This window comes from Diceros bicornis, chromosome 14, assembly GCF_020826845.1.
Source record: "Diceros bicornis minor isolate mBicDic1 chromosome 14, mDicBic1.mat.cur, whole genome shotgun sequence".
NCBI lineage: Eukaryota > Metazoa > Chordata > Mammalia > Perissodactyla > Rhinocerotidae > Diceros > Diceros bicornis.
Window position 1 is genome coordinate 42,275,817 of NC_080753.1, and position 23,328 is coordinate 42,299,144.

Below are 23,328 nucleotides of genomic sequence, written 5' to 3' on the forward strand. Positions count from 1 at the left end.
TAGCCTTGTACATACCCACTGCTCCATCCAAAATGACCTACAGTTTGTTCAGGAAATTAGAATAGTTCTACCTTCTGGCCCATGGCTCCTGACATTCCCCTGGCTATGAAGGCATCTGGACTTTTATTGAAATATTTATTCTTCCTACTTAGCTACCTTCTTCACCTCTTTCAAGTTTGAAATCAATTGACACCCTCCTGGTGATGGTTTCCCTGCCCATCTCTGTTTGTCACACATGCCCTTTCCTTACTTTATTTTTCTCCATAGCACTCATCACCAGAAATTACACTCTATACTTTTATTCCATATTCAGCTTACTGTGCGCCTTCCCCGACTAGAAGAGCATCACCACAAGAGCATAGGTTGTTGCCTGCTTTGTTCACTGTTATGTTCCATGCACATAGAACACTCTCTGGCACTTAGCAGGTGCTTAGTAAATATATATTGAACAAATGCTGGATTCACATCTTCCTCATGAATTCTCGTGATCCTTCTAATTCACAGTGATTACTCTTCTCCTTTATGTGCTCTTATTTTATTCTTAAAACCTTCATTTTTGTATATAGAATATGCTCTACTATTTAATCTTCAGGCATGCAAGCCCTCCCCTTTCAAAACAGAGTATAAAGTCTTTGAAGTGGCATCTGAGAGATCTTTTTACATCTCCATCATTGGTCTTGCAACATTTCAAAGGCAGTGGGCCAATGGTTGTTGATGTTTCTTGTTGTTGTTGATGGTGAAGATAATGATAAAAAATAAAAGAGAGGTTGAATATTGTTAAGAGAAAAAAATCATGAGTCAGAAAACTTGAGAGAAGGTAAAAAAGAAACAGAAGATGCACATCTTGACTCTCCTACCAAGTTTCCTGGATCAAAAGATGGCTCTCTGACAGAGTTGGCTTAGGAGTAAATTTTCTCACACGCAGGCTTTTGTTCCCTTTACCATCCTGTTTGAGACTCAGTAGACTTTTAGGCTTGAGCCTCCAAAAATTTCTAAAATAATTATCCACCTCCACCTAGGCCCCATCTACTTCTATCTCATGGATCACAAAAGGAAAAACAGTTAAGATTTCTCTTGGCAGTCTCTCTTGACTTTATATTCCTCGATGTGAGAGCTTAGACCAGGCAAGGACTGTATAATATTAATATATCATTTTATAATACATACAGTAATCTCTTTGTAAGCATTTCTGTGCTATGGGGTGTTTGTTCCCTCATTTCCTAAAAGAGCCCCTAGACTCCTTGCACTTGTGTGCTTCAGTGTTTTCAGCCCTCTAACAAGGGGTGCAGTAGGATATGGAGGATGATGGAGACGTTTTCCGAAATAACCAGAATCCTGTGTGTTGTAGCCAAATGAGAAAAAAAGGAGGGTAGGAGGTTTGGAAATGGCGCTAGAGAATGATGACAGACTTTTCCCGCCAGGAGTTTGGAGTCCTTGGTCTCATTAACTCAATGTCACCTTGAGCAAGCTAAAAAACCAATCTGGGTCTCTCGGTTTTGCAATCTCTAAAATGAGAACAGTACTCACTCTACATACCTTCAACGTGATCCCAGAAAGCCTCATATGTAAGATGTGAATGAAATGGAAGAATTGCTGTCCTACGTCAGCGGCTGGATCATCCAGTTCTTGCCTTCAGTTTTAATTGTTCAGATAGTTTAAGAAGACTTGGGCTACGACAGAGAATTGTTTCTTTCTCCCTTTTCTCTGTTGTGAGGTTTAAAAGACTTAAAGCAATGCCTGGCACAGAAATACCTCTTGAATGTCATCTATTTAGAAATTGCTCTGCCTTTATTCCTTTTCAAAATCATGAGACACAATGCTGGAAAAGGATCAGTAGCCAAAAGTCAGAACAATGAGGACAAATAAATCCTGCTTCTGATTGCGTTTAAGAATAGCATTTTGAGAAAACCAAACTGATTAAAGTATTAAATTAGTATTAAAGTAAAGGTTTATCAGACCGTATTAGATTGGAGCAAACAAAAACCTGACTAGATGGAGGGATTCTATGCAAATGAGGGATGCTGGTTCTGATTTCCCATTGGTTAGTTAATGACAGCCAATGGGAGAATTGCACGCAGCCTACCTCCAGTTATTATAAATACTTCTCTTGATGTCACTTGTGCTATGTTGCGCTTACTCTTTCTTTGAAAGTGTTTGCTTCTTATTCAAGTAGTTATGTCAGGACGTGGGAAACAAGGCGGTAAGGCTCGCGCCAAGGCCAAGACCCGCTCGTCTCGGGCTGGACTCCAGTTTCCTGTTGGCCGAGTGCACCGCCTACTTCGTAAAGGCAACTATTCCGAGCGAGTGGGAGCTGGCGCGCCGGTGTACCTGGCGGCGGTGCTGGAGTACCTGACGGCCGAGATCCTGGAGCTGGCGGGCAACGCGGCCCGCGACAACAAGAAGACGCGCATCATCCCGCGCCACCTGCAGCTGGCCATCCGCAACGACGAGGAGCTCAACAAGCTGCTGGGGCGCGTTACCATCGCGCAGGGTGGAGTCTTGCCTAATATTCAGGCGGTGCTCCTGCCAAAGAAGACCGAGAGCCACCATAAGGCTAAGGGCAAGTAAAATGTGTTTTTGGTACAGGCCGTCTTTTGGTCCGTTACCAAAAAAAAAAAGAAAATAGCTTACAAAGGCTCTTTTCAGAGCCACTCACCGTTTCCATTGACAGAGCTGTGATGCCTTTAATTATTCCGCCCATGTAAGTACTCTACTAAGACGAAATGATATTAAAGCTAATAAGTTGACCGAGGGAAATCTTTAGTCCTCATGAAATCCTCAGAAACACTGGCTGTGAAGGAAAAAAGCCATACACGACTCTATGGTAAATGCAGCTACAGCATTGAACGGGTTAACGGTATGGGTGACTGTCTAAACAGAAAGGGCATCGCCCTCCGGGTTCCAGCAGTGACTTTTGAAAATTTATTCACAAACACAAAGCTTCACATATTGGAGAACGAAAGAATAATAGGGAAAAAGGCGCCGGATTCTTAAAAATTAACTTCAACATTTTATGTTGATGTTCAGGAACACCCACATCCTCTCCAGATTCAAGTTTATAAATACATTACACACTTGCTGAAGCGATTGAAAGTTACAGATCCTTGACACTTGGCGCTTATAAATCAAGAGGGTTTTCCTAATTGTCCACAATATTCGTGCCACACTCAAGAAAATCTGAATATCATTTTAGATGCAGCCCATTTGTAAACTTCCCTAAGCACCTCCAAAATATTTTTGACGGTTGCTTTAAAAAAAGAAAATCCAATGGAGGTTTCCGCGTTGCTTTGTGTGATTACCTTGCTTTATATTTTAAGACCTCGGAAGCTTTCAGTGCAAGATGTTTCCCCGCAGTGGACAGAGAAGCGAAAGGGTCAATAAAATGACGTCAGCGTAGCTCGGTGAAGGGCAGGGCTTCGGATTCATTCACCAACCTGAAAGCAGCTCTTAATCCGGGCAGCCAGGCACGGAGATGGACCAATCCGGGAAGCACGCGGGGACTTTTGAATGTTCTTGGGCCCAATAGTTGCTGGTCTGGGTGTATAAAAGAAGGATGGCTCCGTGCTTAACATTGGCGTCTGTGAAGACACTCTCCGTGTGCAGTCGTCATGGCTCGTACTAAACAGACAGCTCGTAAGTCTACTGGCGGGAAGGCGCCGCGCAAGCAGTTGGCAACCAAAGCAGCTCGTAAGAGCGCGCCTGCCACCGGCGGCGTGAAGAAGCCCCACCGCTACCGGCCCGGCACGGTGGCGCTGCGCGAGATCCGCCGCTACCAGAAGTCCACCGAGCTGCTGATCCGCAAGCTGCCCTTCCAGCGCCTGGTGCGCGAGATCGCGCAGGACTTCAAGACCGACCTGCGCTTCCAGAGCTCGGCCGTGATGGCGCTGCAGGAGGCGTGCGAGGCCTACCTGGTGGGGCTCTTCGAGGACACCAACCTGTGCGCCATCCACGCCAAGCGCGTCACCATTATGCCCAAAGACATCCAGCTCGCCCGCCGTATCCGCGGGGAGAGGGCGTAAACTGTTTTCCCCATTGAGTGCCAACCCTGAACCCAAAGGCTCTTTTAAGAGCCACCAATCATTTCAGTGAAAGTAGCTGTGATAGCTTATTTGCCTGCCATTTTGTAAAAGACAGTACGTGACTGGGCTTACAAATGGAATTTCAATTATTAGTACTAAGCTTATAATAGGTATATTAGGAGCTGGCGGGTATGATCGCCAGTTACAAAAACAATGGGACAATGTAGGATATTGATCCATTCCTCCAGGATAAATTCGTGTAGCTTTCCTAGTAGTTGGAGCAGTTCTCAACCAGTGAGAAAGGTAACATGATCTTAAGCATATTAAACTATTATGAGTAATTTCACCTCTAAGAAGGAGAGTAACCTGAGAAATGTTCACTGGCGTCCATGAGGTTTTTTGTAAAATGTTAAGGGTCAAAAAACAAGCTTGAAATCTAGAATTCAAATACATTAATCTTTTCAATATATTTTTAGACCTTACACCCCAATATATATACATCAAATTTCTTAGAACATTTGTGTATCTTTTTATTCCTTTTACCTTTTAAATTAACTTGAAATTCTGTTGTAAAGGAGGTATCTGCTTGCATATTTTGTAGCTAGCTACCCACTTTTTGTAATTGCTAATCTGTTGACCAAGCATAATTTATCAAACCCCTTTATTACTTACTAAATTAATTTTATATATGTGGCCTTGCTTGTAAATATTCTTGGTTGCATTGCTTTATCTCTTCTAGGGCTATGCACCATGGTATGCTATACCACAGTTTTTTCACAATTCTTGGCTGTAGTTTCTAGTCAAATATAGGATTTACAAGTCGTAACCATTTTCCTTTTATTGATGTTGCTTTCATGTTTTGTGGAGTTGGGGATTCAGTACTAGAAGGAAGGTGACTCACATGGGAATAGTGGCTGAATGTAAGAAGAAAAATAACATTTACTTTAAACTTTAATTTCCATATTACACCCAATGATTGTTTCAGAAAAACATTTTTTTATTGTATAGCTTTTACACTATGTTTTACAAATTAACTTTAGAACAACAATGCAGAATGCTGAAGAACATGACAGTCACCAATTCCAAAGGCTTTGCTGCAGTTTTCTTTTTCACACCTTATTCCTTATCCCTAAAATTCTTTCTTTGCCTACATCTGAGGTATGAATTGATGCACCATGATAAAATCACTTGAACAACTCAACAATGAAAAACACAAAACACCCAAAATTTTAAGCTTGAATTGTGTAGTTTACTTGGATTTATTTGCATTCCAGAGTTTTAATAAAAAACTTTTCGTTTACAATATAATATTTGCATTTTTTTAAATGATAAGGACATTTCTGTGTGTGTGTGTGTGTGTGTGCGCGTATTGTTTTATTTTTAACATTTCATTTTTCCAGACTCTGGTACAAGCAACTCTGCCTGCCACAGACCTTGTTACCCATATAAGGGGTCTGTCAGAGGCACCAATGCCCTTGGCTTAAACCAAGGTGATTTTACCTCCCAGCTCTGGGCCTCAGCTGAAGTCCAAGTATCTTGGTTTTTCTTGGTATAGCTGTGTTGGCTCCTATGTACACTGACTTTTTCCCCTCAGATTTTATGTATCTGTAGGAAAACAGGTGTTTTAGGTACAGGGCCTGAAAGGACAACTTTTTAAAAAAGTAAAAGTGCCCATTACTGTCTGAGGGTCAGATGGACAGGAGACAGTGGCTAAGACTGGCTGCTCCTTCCCCCCACTCCCCACCCCCCAGCCAAGGAACATGCATTTGGCTTTAAGTCTTCATTTACTTAACACCCCAGCAGAACAACTGCCTAGGGTCTAGGAAAAAAGGTTAGCACCATCTTAAAATTCATAACCTTGTTAATCCTTCTACAAGAGTATGTACTCTGGAAGCTGGCAACACGGAGCAGCATTTGAATGCTAGCTTGCCAGGGTTCAAATTCAAGCTTTACTACTTCCTGTGTCATCTTCGACAAATCAGTTTCTCTATCATCAGAAAAGTGGTGGTAACACTACCCATTCAGATATTGGGTATAACTGGGATAATATGAGTTGATTTTTGGACACATAGCATTATATAAATGCTATTAATTTTCCTGAGCTGTGTATCATTTTCCCTTGTACTCTAGGATTTTTAAAAATTTGAAATAAAAACTCAAACTTTAGCTTCTAAATTTCCTTTTCATTTGGCATGACTTAGTTGCATAGATTATGCTCAGTTTAGAAATAAAACTTCAGCAGATATTATAAAATCAAAGAATGGAAGAAATTCACATATGCGAAAGAAAATTTGCTGAACATTTTGGACTGGAGGGTAGCGCCAGCATATTAATATCACTGCCTTAAGCATCTATTACTTTATATTAGGGGAGGGACTAAGGTGGGCTGGAGACAAAAAGGGGGTGTTTAATGTACAAATTGTATCTTTTAAATGGCTTTTGCAAGGCCCTCTGTCAAACAGGGATTTTCTTTCCCAGGCACCACAGAGTGATGTTACCCCACAAGCTGAAGTTTACAGCTAATGCTGTTGGAGTCTAGAACTAGTTTTGGTTTGTTAGACTCTCAGAGGAGAGGAAGAGGAAGTCCAAGTCAGAGTGTGTTTTTCAGACTTAAAAATTTAGTGGTAGCCCTTCCAGTTGTCCCAGCAGAAGTGACTTACTGGTCAATGAGTGTTTTAGGAAGATTTAAAACAACAGTGGGAAGTCGGTATAGAGATTTGAACTGCCCTTCAGGCTTGGCTGCAAGAAAGCCAGGAGGCTGAGATTCTCAATGCACCTTGGGAGAGGGTGCAAAAGAACGTTTCCAGACAACTATTTTTAACATGTCATGTCTGAAAAACAAAACAGAATCCGTCAATGTCTTGTACTTTATTAAATGCTGTGATTAAAAAATATCCTCACTAATACAGATGTATTTGTCATCAGTATTGTGTTGGGAGTAAAAGCCTGAAAATGAGAGCTCAGGGCAATACGCTAAGTCCAGGCAGATTCTTTAAGTACAATAACAGCTAAAAATAAGTCCCAGTTATGAAGGACTTCTTTGTGCCTATCTCTGTTCTAACACTTTGCTTATATTAGCTAATTTAAGGCCTCACCAAAGTCCCATGCGGCCTATCATTACCCCAGCTTTACAGATAAGGGAACCAAAGGCAAGGTTACAAGGTCACACAGCTGTAGGGGAGGAAAAATAATTTGCCCTCTACCCTTCTGATTTCTTAGCTGAGATCCCTGTAATAAAAGATAGATTAACAAGAGAAAAACAAACAGAAGTTTACTAACATGTATACCTCATGCATACATGGAAAATACCCAGGGAAAAAGGAGTAATTCACAGAGGTGGCTTAGAATTCAGACTTAAATACCATCTTAATAGGGAAAAGGGAGGGGGAATGTAGGCCTCTGAGGGGAGAGAGATGATTTTTAAGAGAGATGAATGGACACTTAGAATAGATGGGAGGTATGATAGTTTGTGACAAGATTTGTCTGGGTGTGGTGTCAACTTTTAGTCTTTCCTGTGATGTCAATCCTCCCTGGTTAATGAAACTCTCTGAGAAGGGATTTATGGCAATTGAGTTCCTTTTGGAGGATCTGTCTTTAGGAAGATAAGTGGAGTTCAGGAAAGTCTATCTCTGCATTTGGTGTTTTTCAAAGGGCCTACAGCTCAAAATAATCAACATACCTGAAGGGGAGGAAAAATAATTTTCCCTCTACCTGTCTAGGTTCTTGGCTGAGACCCCCTGTATAAAAAGCAGATTGACAAAAGGAAAACAAACAGAATTTAATCGCATATATACTTCAGGTGTACCTGAAAGAGACCCAGGAAAACTGCACAAAACTTCCTAAATTGGTCCAAGCCACCACCTTAAGTATCATCTTCAGCTAAAGAAAAAAAGAAGACGTGGGGACAGCGGGGAGCCAGCTATGGGAGGCGACAAGGAAAGCGACAGTAAACAAGAGTAAAGTTGTGATGCAGAATTATGTCCATGCCTTCTCCATCGACAAGATCTTCTGGTGATTTAGTCATCCTTCTCTTCCCGGTACAGAAGGGAGACAAAAATTGACATTTCTTTTATAAATGTAAGTGTCCCTTACAAAAGAGTAAATTTTACTCTTTTTAGAGATTCTCCTGTGTCGGATGTTTCTTAAAAATAATCAGTTCAAAATAGTCCTTTTGCCAGAGACATACTTTGGGGTGGCATATTCTGCTACTGTTCACAGCTAACAATCACTCTCTTCTGAAGGAGAAAGAGCAGGACTTTGTCATAAAATACAAGCCCTATTGAAATTTTCAGCCAAAGATATTGCTTCAGATTCAAATAGCAACGAGAGCAAAAACATCGAAAGATTATAAGTGAAATGATTTACTCTGTTCTCTTTCCCACAGTCGCCGAATCACCGCCCAGAGAGGGACGGAGCTGGTGGGTGCGTCAGCAGTTCCTCGTTTCCCGCCTGGGCTTTCAGTTTTCAATTAGGTCCGATTACAGCTTATAATTACTCCAGACGTATTAGCAGTCTCACTACTCCGGCTGGCACTTCAGGCAATCATGTCTGGACGCGGTAAGGGTGGAAAGGGTCTAGGTAAGGGAGGCGCTAAGCGGCACCGTAAAGTGCTGCGCGACAATATCCAAGGCATCACAAAGCCCGCCATCCGGCGCCTGGCCCGACGGGGTGGTGTCAAGCGCATTTCGGGACTCATCTACGAGGAGACCCGCGGCGTGTTGAAGGTGTTTTTGGAGAACGTCATCCGTGACGCCGTAACCTACACCGAGCACGCCAAGCGCAAGACGGTCACCGCCATGGACGTGGTCTACGCGCTCAAGCGCCAGGGCCGCACTCTCTACGGCTTCGGCGGCTAAAGCCTCATTTCTTTTCTTTCTAAAGGCCCTTTTCAGGGCCGCCCACTTGCTCAGAAAGGGCTGTGCGTGGCTTTTGTATTGTAGTCGTACTACAGTTATAAATCTTGATTTAAACGCTAACGTGGTTTTACCTTGGGTAGTAACTAGGGAAAATGGTCGGCTCCTTTAAGGACAGGCGTCCCTCTGTCTGTCTGTTGACAGTGTAATAAGCAGCGCCTACCTTCCGCCAATCAGGAAGGAGCATAGAGACTGCAGACTGCGTGGGCCTGAGGCTGGAATATGGAACTGGAAAGAAAAGATGTCTGGAAGCCCCCGGACCCCCAATGGAGGACTGAAAGGTCAGGAGTCCCCAGCTCGTTAACGTGAGAGGGATCCCGCCTATCCCACGTCCCTTGTATAAGGAGTATCAACTAGGCTGTGGTTTAGCGAGGAGGCAGTTGCTCTCCCGTGTGGCAGTAGTCCTTAAGTACCGCGAGCTCGTTTTTAGCCGTAGCAGCGTTAAATATTTGTTCAAATTACGAGAGCCTGCGAATGTGCTGTGCTGCCAGCCGCTCGCAGGAAGCCAGATAGATTAAAAGAGGACATTGCCAGCAAGACTGTTAATTCTTTTTTGTGTGTGTGAGGAGGATCGGCACTGAGCTAACATCTGCCAATCCTCCTCTTTTTGCTGAGGAATACCGGCCCTGGGCTAACATCCGTGCCCATCTTCCTCCACTTTATATGGGACGCCGCTGCAGCATGGTTTGACAAGCGGTGCGTTGGTGCCCGCCCAGACCCGAGCTGGCGAAGCCCAGGCCGTCCCAGCGGAGCGCGCGCACTTAACGCTTGCGCCACGGGACGGCCCCTGAGTTAATTCTTATTGTATTTGTGAAACCCAGCATGAAAAGGTTAAAAAAATCTTCCCTGGGCTAGAAAGAGCAAAAACTTTGAGATAAGCTTTGCTAACTGCAGCTGTGCATATTCAGTATAATCAACTTGTTTAAAACTAACCAGGCCTTTCTGTCCCTCCTTAGTATATGAGTGAGCTGTCTTTCCCAGGAAATCAAGGTCCAGACACCAAGATAAAGACTCACAAGGCCAAATGCAGGCTGAAGATGAAAACTAACCAAAAAAGTCCAGACAGTTAAGGGAAAGAAATTCAGACTTCAAAGCCAAACGCAGGATGGTGGTGATTCGGGCTCAAAACAAGCTTGACATAAGGGAAGCCATATTGTAGAAAAGAAAAATTCTATTGTAACTTTGAATGACCTCTGACAAACCAACCCAGCTGGATATGCACCCTACAGGAGATCTAACTGCTCTGTAGATTTTAAGACCCCTGCTTCAGCATGTACCTCCCAGCTGCGATAAGATGATAACTGCTTTTCTGAGTTCCTTAGGAATGTGATGACCCCTGAACAGAGAATCTATGCTGATAGCCATCATCAGTGAAAACTGAAAGATCTGGTGTGGCACACCCAGTCTGTAACACCAGAAGGTCAACATTCCTAACCCCCTCCCCAATAACACAATGGCCTATATAACTGCTGTAAGATTTCATGCCCCCTTAAGATGGTTTTTTAGACATTACTCAGCCATCTTCCCTCTTGCTACAAGCTGTAATAATAAAGTCCTTTTTCTCCTACCACCTTCCCTCTTGACTATTGGCATGTCTTGTGGTGAAGACCCCACGTTGGTGAGTAACAGCGGGAAGGTGCCAACCAGCACGGCCACATGCTCCCCCTCCCTTACCTAAAACCCTAGCACATGCTCCCCCTCCCTTACCTAAAACCCCAGCACATGCTCTCCCTCCCCTACCTAAAACCCCAGCACATGCTCTCCCTCGAAACCTTTAAAACCCCTGGCCTCCCATCTTTCGGGGAGACAGGACAAATTTGAGAGCTCTCCTCTCCCGGCTGACGTCACCCAAAGTAAAAACTCTTTCCTTGCCATAAGCCTGGTGGTCCTGTTTTTATTTGGCCCCTCTGCTGTGGTGGGTAAAGAACCTGTGTTTGTGTCCGGTAACTGGCCCTGAGTGACATCAGGAGAGGTCTGCACTTTGGCCTCACACCCCCAGACCCCAGCCCCCTCCTCCTTCACTGGGTGGCACGCGCCAGGCCTTCGCTGTCATACCTCTAGAGTTTGAGCCAGATATCATCCTGAGTGTCGTCACCCCGCTAAAGCCGACCGTCTTGGGTTTAAAGGTGCCTTGGCATTGCTGATTTGTGTTCTCAGGCTGAGGCCCCTCCCTAAGCCTCTGGCTAAGCAGTTTGTAAATTCCCATTTACTAGACTAAGAGTGTCTGTTCTAATTCAAGACTAATTTCCTCTGAACACCCAGGCCTCTGGCAGGGCCTAACTTTGAGGTTGTAAGGAATCTCCCTCCTTTGTGGTAAAAGTGGATCTCCAGGCTCTCTTGCACCTTCCCCCTAGTTCCCTCCTTCCTCTCAGCTCATCTCTTCTTTCCTCTTCCTGCTGTAAATTGTAAGATTTTTTTTTTTAACGAACCTTTCAAACACTACGTTATGGTTATAAAAAGTTGTTTGAAAGTATGTCCTCAAAGTGATAAATCAGCCAAGTGAATGATCTTGCATTTTTGATTTGCTTGAGAAATGTATCAATGGCTGCTTAAGAAAACAACTTTGCTGCCTGATTACTCTGCTATGATGTCTCTCCCTGACTCTGGAGGAGATACCGAATAGATAGTTGGCAAAGTGAAATTCTTAAGTTCAAGAGAGAGGTCTGGACTAGAGATAAAAATTTGGGAATCATCAGCATATAAATGGTGAGACTGGATGAGATCACTAAGAACTTGAACACAATTTATTGCAGCACACTAATAGTAAATGAGTGGAAACAATGTAAATTGTCATTAGAAGGGACTGGATAACGTATTATCTACATCCATAAAATGGTGTCATAGTTCAGGCTGCTATAACAAAAATACCATAGACTGTGTGGTTTAAACAGCAAACACTTATTTCTCACAGTTCTGGAGGCTGGAAGTCCAAGATCAAGGCTCAGGCAGATTCGGACAGGACAGATTTAGTGTCTGGTGAGGACCCAGTTCCTGGTTCGTAGATTGCTGTCTTCTCAATGTGTCCTCACGTGGCAGAGGGAATAGGCTAGAGAGCTTTCTGGGGTCTCTTATTTATAAAGGGCACTGATCTCATTCATGAGTGCTCCATCCTCATGACCTAATCACTGCCCAAGGGCCTCACCTCCTAATACCATCACATTGGGGGTTAGGGTTTCAACATATGAGTTTGGGGAAGACACAAACAGTCCATAACAAATGGGCTACTACACAGCCCTACTAAAGAATAGGGAAACTGTACTCTCGTATAGACTCTCTGGAGTACCTTTGGCTCAGTTCTTGGGCCCCTTCTCTGTTTTTGGTGACCTTGCCTAGTCTCACCACTTATATGTTCTGTGTTATATAAAATAGTTTTTGTTCAACAGAAGAACACCATGGCCTAGCTGTCAGGTCTGCTTGTAGTTACACTAAAGCTTATGATAGTGTCAGCTTCTAGCTGTTTCTTATTCTCAATGGTTGTTTTTGGAGAGTAGCCTTAATCACCTCGCTCAACTTTATCAGTTTCCTTCTACCCACTTCAAACGTAATAAAACATATCATCTTAGAAAAATAGTGTTTGCAATATAAATCATCTCCCTTACCTCTCCCCTAATCTCTAGACTCATATATCCAACTGCATATTTGACATACCTACTTGAATTTCTAATGGGCATCTCAAAATTGTCCAAAATAGATAGATATCTTTTTTTGTTTGTTTGTTTGTTTGTTTGTGAGGAAGATCAGCCCTGAGCTAACATCTGTGCTAATCCTCCTCTTTTTTGCTGAGGAAGACCGGCTCTGAGCTAAACTCTATTGCCAATCCTCCTCCTTTTTTTCCCCAAAGCCCCAGTAGATAGTTGTATGTCATAGTTTCTCATCCTTCTAGTTGCTGTATGTGGGACGCGGCCTCAGCATGGCCGGAGAAGCGGTGCATCTGTGCGCGCCTGGGATCCGAACCCGGGGCCACCAGTAGCGGAGCGCGCACACTTAACCGCCAAGCCACAGGGCCGGCCCCAAAATAGATAGATATCTTGACATATAAATCTTTCCTTCCTCCAATATTCTCCACCTCAATAAATGTAACTCCATTCTTCCAGTGGCTCAGTTCAGAAACTTTACATTCCTGTTTGACCTCTTTCTCTTACAACTTTTATCCACTCTAGGCAGCTCCATCTTCAAATTCAACCAGGCCACCTTTCACTACATACTGTGCTGCTGCTCTAAGGCAAGCCACAGTCACCTTTTGTCCCTATGGCCCTAGTGACTCCTAACTAGTCTTTCTGCCTCCACTCTTGATGGCTACTGTTTTCTCTACCCAGCAGCAAGAGTGATCCTTTTAAAAGGTGTCATGTCCACTGTCTGCTCAAAACATTCCAATGGATTTCCATTTTCTTCGTAATAAAAGCCAGTGTCCTTACCATATCCTCCAAGGAGGGTGAACAAAAATTCCAGTTTGACTGAGTCTGAGGGGTTTCTGGAAATGTAGGACTTTCAGTGGTAAAACTTGGAAAGTCCCAGGCAAAGAGGGTGGGTTGGTCACCCTACCTAGAAGGGCTTACCTGATCTGGCCCCTGGCACCCTATAACCTTATTCTCTATCACATGTCTTTGTCTTCACTGAACTTTTTGTTCTTTCTGGAATGGACCAAGCATGTGCCAGTATCAGAGGCTTTGTACTTATTTTTCTTTCTTTCTAGAAGTATCTTATCCTGGTGTAGGGGAGACAAAATTTTACCTCTACCCTCTTAGGGTTTTCTGCTGGGCCTAAAAATTAAATTGACATAAAACAGATTAACAAGAGAAAAGCATAGAATTTATTTATATTTATATAAATATAAATATACATATATAGTTATACATATAGACATTGGGGTAGGGTACATCAACGTATTTTACGTGACACAGGCACCCTCACAAAGAAATGAAGACCCAAAGAAGGAATTAGAATTGAACACTTATATACTGAGTTGGACAAAGAGTAGTCAATTGTGAAAACGTGACAAGGCAAGGCGGCTTGGGCTAGGGACTTAACTGTAGAGAAGTGACTAGGAACATAAGGGTTAGTTTACAAGTTTTGTATAGATTTCTCTTGGCCTTGACTCCCCATCCCTGGTGATAAGAATGTTACTTTCCTCCTGGTATGTGAAGGACACTTTCCCTATGGGGACTTTATCTCTTGCTTTCAAGAAGAAAAAGGAGAGGTCAGAGCACACTTCTTGCACCTGCTGTTTTTCAAGTGCCTTTAGTTCAAAATAATATTTATGTCGAAGAGGCATATTTTGGGGTGCCGTATTCTGCTACCTTTCACTGTATATCTGCATAGCTTCAGAACTCATTTCATTCAGGCCTCTGCTCAAACATCCCCTTATGAAAGAGACCTGCCCTGAGCACTCCTTGTAAAATAATACCCCTTTCTGCTCATTTACTAAAATAGCATATGTATCCCCACCTGTAACAATATATATTTATTTTTTGTTTGTTGTTCTGTCTCCCCCAACTAGAATATAATTCCTTGAAAGGATTGAAAGTGGGGACTTTGTTCTGTTCCTGAAGTATCCCTGGAACCTAGAATGGGGATGACATCTAATAGGTAATCTACGAAGGTTTATTGTGTTGAGGAGAAAAAATAATTTTCCTTCTACCCTTCTAGGTTCTTGACTGAGGCCTCCTTGTAATGGAAAAAAAAAAAAAAAAGAGTAAAAGGAGAAAAACAAATTTAATTACATACATATGTACAGGAGCCCCACAAAGATATCAAATTCAAGGAAGTGACCAGAGCAGGAGGCTTTTATCTCTTTTACACAAAGAAACAATAAATTTGTGATGAATTGACAAGACAATGGGGTGTGGGCTAGGCGTAGTAAAACAGCAAAGAAGTAACAAAGTTTGTTCACACTCTGGTGACAAGGATGTCCCCCTTCCTCCTGGTACAGAGAGGGTACTTTTCATTTGGGAGATTTATGTCCTGCTTTCAGAGAAGAGGGAAGTGAGGGGAGGTCAGAATGACTTTCATGCTTCTGCCATTTTCTCAAACTCCTTGAGCTTAAGATATTTAACATGCCAAGGTGCCATATTAGGGGGTAGCATGTCCTGAACCCCATCAGTTGAAAGAATGCCTGAATGAATTTTCTACACAAGTCCCCAGGCCCTCCCTAACCCCCAGGCTCACCAGAGTGCTGCCATCATTGATTGCCCATCTTCAATTCCTTGACTTGCTGCTGCCTGAATCTATGAGCATGGCAGTTTTTCTCTAGATCTGAAGAATGATGCAGAAGTGGCAAATCAGGCAGCATTATCTTGGTTCTGAGCAAGGACTTCATGAGTGTTAGGACTGAGGCAGGCTCAGAGGTTTTCACCCAGAGTGGTGGTGGGTATGACTAAATGTGCATGATACTATCTCAAGGCTATGATCTAAAGAAGCCAGGCTGGCTGACCATAACAGAAGCTAGTGTTTCTATTGTTATAGCAACCACACCTCCCCTCCCATATAGGTAATCTGTATCACACACCTCTCTACATATATTCTGGGTCGAGGACAGGGTACTGTGTCTGATTTGCTCGCTGGTGTACCCCAATGCCTACAACAGTATCTGACACATTACCTGAGGTTAATAAATATCTGTTGAAGGAACACCAGCTATGGAGGACACAAGATGACCACTCTCCCAACCCGGCCCATTTTTGCTCCTCTGGCCATCCAGGATGCAGCTCTGAATTCTCCTCTGTAAATTAAGCCTGGCTAGGTACTTTTATCATTCCCCAAGAAATCTTAGAGGACAGTTATCAGGTGGAAAATGGGACCTAAAAAGCTAGGAGAGACACTGGCTGAAGCTAACAGCCCTCTAAAACACAATACCAAAAAAATACCTAAGGACAAAGGCATTTGTGAATATCTCTTTAGATGGGAATAAGATGTTTTTCTATCAGCCAACTTCAAGTGACTTCACGTCCCCTCTCCAGCTGAGTTCTAAAGTCTGATATGCTCCTGGAACACATAATTGGACGGGGAACACCCTTGCTTAAAACCTTCTGTGGCTAGGACTGACTAGACCAGGCCCATACTTCCACGTTTAGCAGGAGAGGCCTTTCACAGACCAACAGTGCCTACGCTACCAACCTCATCTTCTGCCACCCTGCCTCATATGTATATATATATATAAAACAGCTTTATTGAGATATAGTTTACATACCATAAAATTCACCCACTTTGTACTATGCAATGATTTTTAGTACATTTCCTTAGTTGTACAACCATCACTACAATCTGATTTAGGACATTTCCATCACCCTAATTTCCATGCCTCTGTGAAGGAAGGAAAAAAAGTATGGCTAACTGCTGAGGGCTGTGTTGACACGGAGAGGCGCGTTCTCTCCATAAACCCGATTTTAATTTCCTCTGAATCCAGGGCCCTGGGTTTTCCGGCACTCTGAATCCGGTTTCCTCCTCTGCCCACCATTTCAGATTACTTTTTCAATCGAGACAAATCTATTAGTGACGATAATTTTAGTACTGTTCTCAGGACATGATCGAGGGACATTTAGATGTCTCTGTTTCATAATCTATAAAGAGACAAATTTTAAAAATTCCCTAAACCAGTGCTTTGGCGTTTCTCGCCCGCTCTCCCATCCCCCATTCTGGCTCGCTGCGGGGAACCACATGAGATCATCAGTTCTGATTGGTTGATAGCGACGGATGGGGCTTGCTGATTGGGCAGTGTTCCTCTTTGTTCCTGGAAGCCCAGGCAAGTTCCTTACCGTACTTGCTTCTTTTCCACTTGTCTTTGAAGAGTTGTAATATCATTGCTTGCCTACCCGTATCCAGTTACTAGAGGCAAAAGTGGGGAAAATACATTGTCGACCTGAGGGAGTTACGGGTATATGCAAATGTGGTAGCAAATTTTGCTTTCAATTCCTGCCATCGTGCAATTCACGGGTCTCTTAAAACTACAACATTTAACTAGCAGACTCAAGCGCCGTGGCTAGCGACTGAGACAGCTCCTTTTTGAGTAGATGGGTGGCCCTGAAAAGGGCCTTTGGTTGAGTAATGCAAAGTCCTGGTAGCAAAGTCGTCAAGTTTAGCCGCCGAAGCCATAGAGAGTGCGGCCCTGACGCTTGAGCGCGTAGACGACGTCCATGGCGGTGACCGTCTTGCGCTTGGCGTGCTCGGTGTAGGTGACGGCGTCCCGGATCACGTTCTCCAGGAAGACCTTGAGTACACCACGGGTTTCCTCATAGATGAGGCCAGAGATGCGCTTGACGCCGCCGCGCCGGGCCAGCCGCCGGATGGCGGGCTTGGTGATGCCCTGGATGTTGTCCCGCAGCACCTTACGGTGGCGCTTAGCACCTCCCTTACCCAGACCCTTCCCGCCTTTGCCGCGTCCAGACATGGTCCTCCCAAAAGCGAACCAACAGCAAGTGACAAAGAACTAGAGAGCCGATCCTTATATAACCACTTCCCCCCGCCCCTAGCAGATATAGAGAATTGAAAGCGCGCAGGCGGGAAATGTGACGACAACAGTCCCCGCCTTTAATCCCTCCTCCAATCCCCGGAAACTCGCAGGGGGAGGAACAGAGCCCAGCTTGACCATTGGTCTTTGCTTCCTTCACTAGGCTACATTGTTTTAACTGCTTCGAGGAACTAGGCTTAAAGTAAATTCGTTGATTCCAAAAATATTCTAAATAGGAGAGAAGAAATACTTAAAGCAAAAAGATCATTTCACAATAATAAATTTCGGCAATCTTAAAATTATCAAGATCAAAAGTAGAAATGTAAGATGAGTAGTCTATGGTTAATGACAAACTAGGTTTTTAAGATGTTTGACTGGTTGTCCATATCTAATCGTTTCATTAAAAGACCGTTTATACTATTCCTGTTCGTCTGCTTTACAACTGATGCTCAAGACGCCATATTTAATGCACTTCAAATGCCAATTCTTTCGCATCTTTCTGAAAACTAACTGGCTCTTTATTACGACGTAAGCAGTACTACTTAACATTTATAAAGAGTCAGTTCGCATATGCAGTGATTAGAGAAAAGTAAACACCCATAACGCGGCAGTGTTGCCAATGCATATCCTTTCATTATCAGGGATATGGCTAGTTATATTAAACGACGAGTTAACTAGTAATTTTTTACAGCCACTTTACTTGAGAACGTGGGTGGCTCTGAAAAGAGCCTTTGGTTGGAATTAGGTCGGCAAAAAAAAAACCAGTAGTGTAATTAATTAAGCCCGCTCTCCACGGATGCGGCGAGCGAGCTGGATGTCTTTGGGCATGATGGTGACGCGCTTGGCGTGGATGGCGCACAGGTTGGTGTCCTCGAAGAGCCCCACCAGGTAGGCCTCGCACGCCTCCTGCAGCGCCATCACGGCCGAGCTCTGAAAGCGCAGGTCGGTCTTAAAGTCCTGCGCGATCTCGCGTACTAGGCGCTGGAACGGCAGTTTACGGATAAGAAGCTCTGTAGATTTTTGATAGCGGCGGATCTCGCGCAGCGCCACCGTGCCAGGCCGGTAGCGGTGGGGCTTCTTCACGCCGCCGGTGGCGGGCGCGCTCTTGCGAGCTGCCTTAGTAGCCAGTTGCTTGCGCGGAGCCTTCCCTCCGGTGGACTTACGAGCAGTTTGTTTAGTGCGAGCCATACCTAAAAGTAGCTATAGAAACACACTGAACAGCCGCGCAATTATGTCACTCACAAGCATTACTAGTATTTATAGTGCATACGGTGTAGTGATTGGATGAGAAAAATATTTAAATATGTTCCAGGCTCTGATTGGCTTATCTTTAAAACTTCCAACAACTGTGCAGTTTCATTGGTCACTAGGTTCCATCTTCAATTCTTCAAATTTTTTAGGTTCCCTTCTTCCACATCTGATTTTCATAATCTGAATTCAATGCTTTGAGCATTACTTCTTCATAAAACTAAAGACATTGACTTCATTGATACTGTAGTTCTCCCATTCTGTGTATTTCTTTAGTTCTTGGGGGGAAAAAATTAAAGGAATATTGGCCCTAATTATGTACTCTTTGCCCTCCCCGATCGATAATCCGATATCGGGTTACAAATTTCCGAAACCTTTTTCAAAAACGAGATCCGTTTCTAATGCTTAAATTGATAAATTTCTTTGCAACCTACAAGACATACTTTCAAGCATAGTAAAATCACACTAGCGTTTGCATAAATATTTCCTATCAGGCATCTTTTTGTTAAATGTTTATGCTCTGACTTCTACACTTCAAGCTTTCTGAAACTTGTTTTCTAATGTCTGGAGTCCATCCTGCCAGCTGCAAAATGGAGGTGACTGTCAAGTTCTCCAGCACCGCCGCTGGGTACACAAAGCGCGCCAGCCCCAATGGTTCCCAGCAGTTGCTCTTGCGGAGCAGGCGATGGACTCCGCCCAATAACTGGATTCCAACCGGCAATAAGGACAAGTTATCATTGCCAAAAGCTGATTTTATAGCTCTTTTAAAAATTTCAAGCTTGAAAACACCGAATGTGATCCTTTTATAATAAGATGAGGTAGACCAGATTCTACCTTTTGATTGGTTGGGTCTATTAACTGAGTAGCCACTAAGAAAGCCGATCTAGCATCCTTCATTTGCATAGAAAGTTTCCATTTTAAGCCAACAGACACACAGAAGGCAAAAACCATTATTTCAACGAGAAACTCCTGAATCCAGCATTTCAGTTTTAAAAGCTGCGTTTGATTAGAAACCTCCTTTATTACTCTTAAAAGTTTGTTTTTAAAAAAATGTTCATTTACGAAACATTCTGGCCTTGGAGGAAAATTGTTTATTTGTGTTACTGTTCTTCAACCTAAGAGGCATAGTTCCAATTGTTCTCTTCCAAATTCTCAAAACTTCCATGGTGCCTTTTGAAAACATAGACGCAAAAAAATGGGAAGTAGGAAAGGGTGGTAGAGAAAATGGACGAATGTGCGTCTGGGACCATTACATTATTGGCCGCAAGCTGGTAACAAGCTCTTAGGTTGTTTGAGGGAAACCTGGGAAGCTCGAGTTGTTTAGGCCAGGTGCGGACTTGTTTGAAAACCGCAGTGGCGCGCGCGGGAAGGAGACGTCACTGCCGCCTTCTCCCAGCCGCTAGGCGATTGCCCAGAGCAGAATTGTGAGAGGGAATGTTGGTTACCCAGCATAGGGTTGTGAGAGGGGCATTGTATTCTCTCAGTTAGTCTGGTTCCCAATGTGAAATCGTTTTCGCATCGTTGACGCTGTTAAGTGCTCTTTACAGCCACAAACAAAGGAAGATTGTTCTAAAATATCCCCCCGGGGCTGTGCCCTCCCGATTTCATACTAAGGCAACCTAAACCCCCTGGCACAATGCCTATCAAGAAACCGTTTACTCCACCCAGCGCTTATTTAGTGCCTGTCGTTTGCCAGACTTTAAACTATATAAATCTTTGTTGAATACAATATGCTGACAGGAAACACGAGTTATAAACGGTAGCGCCTGTTTGGGGTATGTTGTAAGGATGAAAAGATAGCGAAGATTCATGAAGTGCATTGGTCTAGAAATAAGTTGCAATTATAGAAATTGTTTGCATATTGTGTTCCACATGTGCAGCTTCAGTGTTAATAGCGGTGTTAACGAGTTCCGCTGTTTTCTACAATTCTCCTTTGACCAAAATGTCTTCACCAGATATATCGTTCTTCAGCGAAAGGCAGGAAAGGCAATGACATTTACGAGAACTGTCCTAAACCCGCAGGCGAGGCCTACACCCCCTTGCTTTCCTCTCTCCTTCCCCAACCATTCGAGACACAATGTTATGTGTACTGCAAATTAGAAACGAATGTCCCTGACAATACTTCCTCTAGGTGAAGTTTCAGGTGAAACTCCTTGGATTATTACATGATTGCCTCACTTACAAACAGCTCTTTACCCCCACTCCAAACCCTGAAAAAGAAAAAAAAGAACTTCAAAGAGAAGCAGTACCCTCTTAATGTTAATGGACGGCAGAGCCCGACCCTTTCCTGCAGTTATTTCTGTCTTCATGAAGCGCGTGGGGTTGCTGTCTGGAGGCCTTAGCGCGCGCTGCAGGAGAGCGGGACAACAGGCCCCAGCCGCCCGCGGTTCCCTTCTGCCACAGGGCGAGGAGGGCAGCGGCACAGGGGGCGCTAGGGTGCCAGGGGCGGGCGCCAGCGCGCACCAATCAGAGCACGGCCCCGCCCTATAAATACGCTCGCGCCGGGGCCTCAGGCGTCTTTCTGCCTTGTCAGGTTCTAGTGGTTTACTCGGTGTTTTTCCGCTGTCGTCATGTCTGAGGCCGCGCCGCCGGTTCCAGCTGCTGCTGTTCCACCTGGGAAGCCTGCAGCTGGCAAGAAAGTGAAGAAACCTGTGATGGCTACAGCCGTTGCCAAGAAAAAGCCTGCAGGCCCTTCTGTGTCAGAGCTGATTGTGCAGACCGTTTCCTCTTCTAAGGAGCGCAGTGGTGTATCCCTGGCCGCGCTTAAGAAGTCGCTGGCAGCTGCAGGTTACGATGTGGAAAAGAACAACAGCCGCATCAAGCTGGGCCTCAAAAGCCTGGTGAGCAAGGGTACTCTGGTGCAGACCAAAGGCACTGGCGCCTCGGGCTCTTTCAAGCTTAACAAGAAAGGGGCTTCTGGAGAAGCGAAGCCCAGCACCACAAAGGTGGCAGCGAAAACTAAGGTAACGAGTGCTTCTAAGAAGCCCAGGAAGGCCACAGGGGCTGCTGTTAAGAAAGGTGTCAAGACTGCGAAAAAGGCCAAGAAGCCTGCAGTGCCGAAGAAGCCTTCGAAGAGTCCCAAAAAGCCCAAGGTCGTAAGAGCTAAGAAAGTAGCTAAGAGCCCTGCCAAAGCGAAGGCTGTGAAATCCAAAGCGACTAAGGCAAAGGGGACCAAGCCAAAGACGGCTGCCAAGCCCAAGAAGGCAGCGCCCAAGAAAAAGTAAAAGTTGCAGTTGGAAGCTCATTCTAATAACCCAACGGCTCTTTTAAGAGCCACCAACGTATTTCAAAAAAAGAGCTTGAGTACGCAGGTCTGGTTCAGTATAGATGAAACTCGATCTCATGCAAATACAGAGTGCTCTAAACTAGTCTTGGCTCCATATCAGAGTCTACTTTGAGGTTGACAAATTCTCACTGGGGTTCTAAGTTAATTCCTACCTACTAGATAAAGCTCTCTTCGAAATCCCAGGTGGCTTCAAATGCAGCCAAGTATGGGAGCTACTCCCCTAGTCTTGTCTTGCGAGAAGTCTACAACTCCGCGTGTAATTCACATAATAGCTGGGGAACTCGTTGAGCCTACCCTGAGGTCCCACACCCCAAACTAATTAACCATCAATGGCAACTATTTTTAGCCGTGATTCAAGTCCTGGCCTAGGCTAGGAGCATGTACCACGTACTCACTTGTATACTCAAGATTTACTTGGTCTCATCCGTTCAGGGGACACTGCGTTCTCAGGCGGCAATATTGCTAAAGCGGCCTTTTCCTAAGTTAGGTGGCCCTGAGAAATGCTTTTGGGGTAATCGGCGAAACCTATGGCTTAACCACGCCCTCTGCAAATGTGGCGGGCGAGCTGTCCTTGGGAATGCCGGTGTCTCACTCGTCTAGATTGGTATCCTCGAGAGCCCCACCAGATAGGCTTCGCATGCCTCCTTCGGCGCCCTCATGGCCAAGCCCTGACGGTGCAGGTCGCCCTTGCTTGCTTGGCGCCTTACCCGGGGTCGATTTTCGGGCTGTCCTCTAGTTTCCGGCCAAAGTCAGGACAAAGGAGCTTGTTTGCAATGGAATTTTAGAGCTAAAGCCCGAAAGCTTTTACCCGGTTTCTCTGTGTATAGAAACAGGACTGCCCTGATTGGATAATATTTGAAAATCCCACTCTGTACCTAACTAGATCGTATTTCATCGTGTGCAGGGTTTTCGATCCTAGTGGCACTATACCACGTTAAGTACTTGGGGACACTGTCGCAGAATTGCCCTCTTAAGCTTTGGAAGTTTTAATCCGGGGTTTCAGATTTTAATAACGTCTTTTTTGCATCCGAGAAAAAAACAGTATATGACGAGCCAGCTTTACTCACTTTTACTTAATGCAGCTCAATTAGTTGTAAAACTTTATTTTTACATATGAGCATACAAATTCTTCAATCACTATTCTATTTTTTTAATGGTATTTTTCTTTTTCTCCATTGTTTTGCTTGGCTCTCTCCATCCGTTAAGGCCCGCCATATAGGCTCTTCACATCCCCTGCTCCTCCTCCCTCAAACTGGTATGTAGCTATTCATGTCTTCCTTTGAATTCAGTCTTTTACATACACCTATCCATACACATTCCTGATTATTTTATTTTTCGGTTAGGGTTGTTATTATTTACAAAATGGTGATAATATATACACTTCCCTGAATCTTCCTTTTCTCTTTTAACAAAACCTCT

The 23,328-nt window shown here is 44.1% G+C and overlaps 5 protein-coding genes across 5 annotated transcripts; 4 read left to right on the plus strand and 1 right to left on the minus strand.

The window, feature by feature from the left end:
* Nucleotides 1-2,145: 2,145 nt before the first annotated feature.
* On the plus strand, nucleotides 2,146-2,623 carry LOC131414053 (histone H2A type 1-B). The gene has a single exon (XM_058555097.1). The coding sequence runs from the start codon at nucleotides 2,176-2,178 to the stop codon at nucleotides 2,566-2,568; it is 393 nt and encodes a 130-aa protein (XP_058411080.1). The 5' UTR covers nucleotides 2,146-2,175; the 3' UTR covers nucleotides 2,569-2,623.
* A 944-nt stretch (nucleotides 2,624-3,567) lies between these two features.
* LOC131414049 (histone H3.1) lies at nucleotides 3,568-4,069 on the plus strand. The gene has a single exon (XM_058555093.1). The coding sequence runs from the start codon at nucleotides 3,609-3,611 to the stop codon at nucleotides 4,017-4,019; it is 411 nt and encodes a 136-aa protein (XP_058411076.1). The 5' UTR covers nucleotides 3,568-3,608; the 3' UTR covers nucleotides 4,020-4,069.
* A 4,475-nt stretch (nucleotides 4,070-8,544) lies between these two features.
* LOC131414066 (histone H4) lies at nucleotides 8,545-10,569 on the plus strand. Its single transcript, XM_058555111.1, has one exon. The coding sequence runs from the start codon at nucleotides 8,564-8,566 to the stop codon at nucleotides 8,873-8,875; it is 312 nt and encodes a 103-aa protein (XP_058411094.1). The 5' UTR covers nucleotides 8,545-8,563; the 3' UTR covers nucleotides 8,876-10,569.
* Nucleotides 10,570-16,027: 5,458 nt separating this feature from the next.
* LOC131414068 (histone H4) lies at nucleotides 16,028-17,330 on the minus strand. Its single transcript, XM_058555113.1, has one exon. It carries the CDS (start codon nucleotides 17,313-17,315, stop codon nucleotides 17,004-17,006), a length of 312 nt encoding a protein of 103 aa, XP_058411096.1. The 5' UTR covers nucleotides 17,316-17,330; the 3' UTR covers nucleotides 16,028-17,003.
* Nucleotides 17,331-21,156: 3,826 nt separating this feature from the next.
* On the plus strand, nucleotides 21,157-22,000 carry H1-1 (H1.1 linker histone, cluster member). The gene has a single exon (XM_058554026.1). The coding sequence runs from the start codon at nucleotides 21,194-21,196 to the stop codon at nucleotides 21,845-21,847; it is 654 nt and encodes a 217-aa protein (XP_058410009.1). The 5' UTR covers nucleotides 21,157-21,193; the 3' UTR covers nucleotides 21,848-22,000.
* The last annotated feature ends 1,328 nt before the right edge of the window (nucleotides 22,001-23,328 follow it).

Bases quoted from the DNA above. Each gene is read 5' to 3' on its own strand.
- LOC131414053 (XM_058555097.1), top strand. From the start codon at position 2,176: ATGTCAGGACGTGGGAAACAAGGCGGTAAGGCTCGCGCCAAGGCCAAG.
- H1-1 (XM_058554026.1), top strand. From the start codon at position 21,194: ATGTCTGAGGCCGCGCCGCCGGTTCCAGCTGCTGCTGTTCCACCTGGG.
- LOC131414068 (XM_058555113.1), bottom strand. From the start codon at position 17,315: ATGTCTGGACGCGGCAAAGGCGGGAAGGGTCTGGGTAAGGGAGGTGCT.
- LOC131414049 (XM_058555093.1), top strand. From the start codon at position 3,609: ATGGCTCGTACTAAACAGACAGCTCGTAAGTCTACTGGCGGGAAGGCG.
- LOC131414066 (XM_058555111.1), top strand. From the start codon at position 8,564: ATGTCTGGACGCGGTAAGGGTGGAAAGGGTCTAGGTAAGGGAGGCGCT.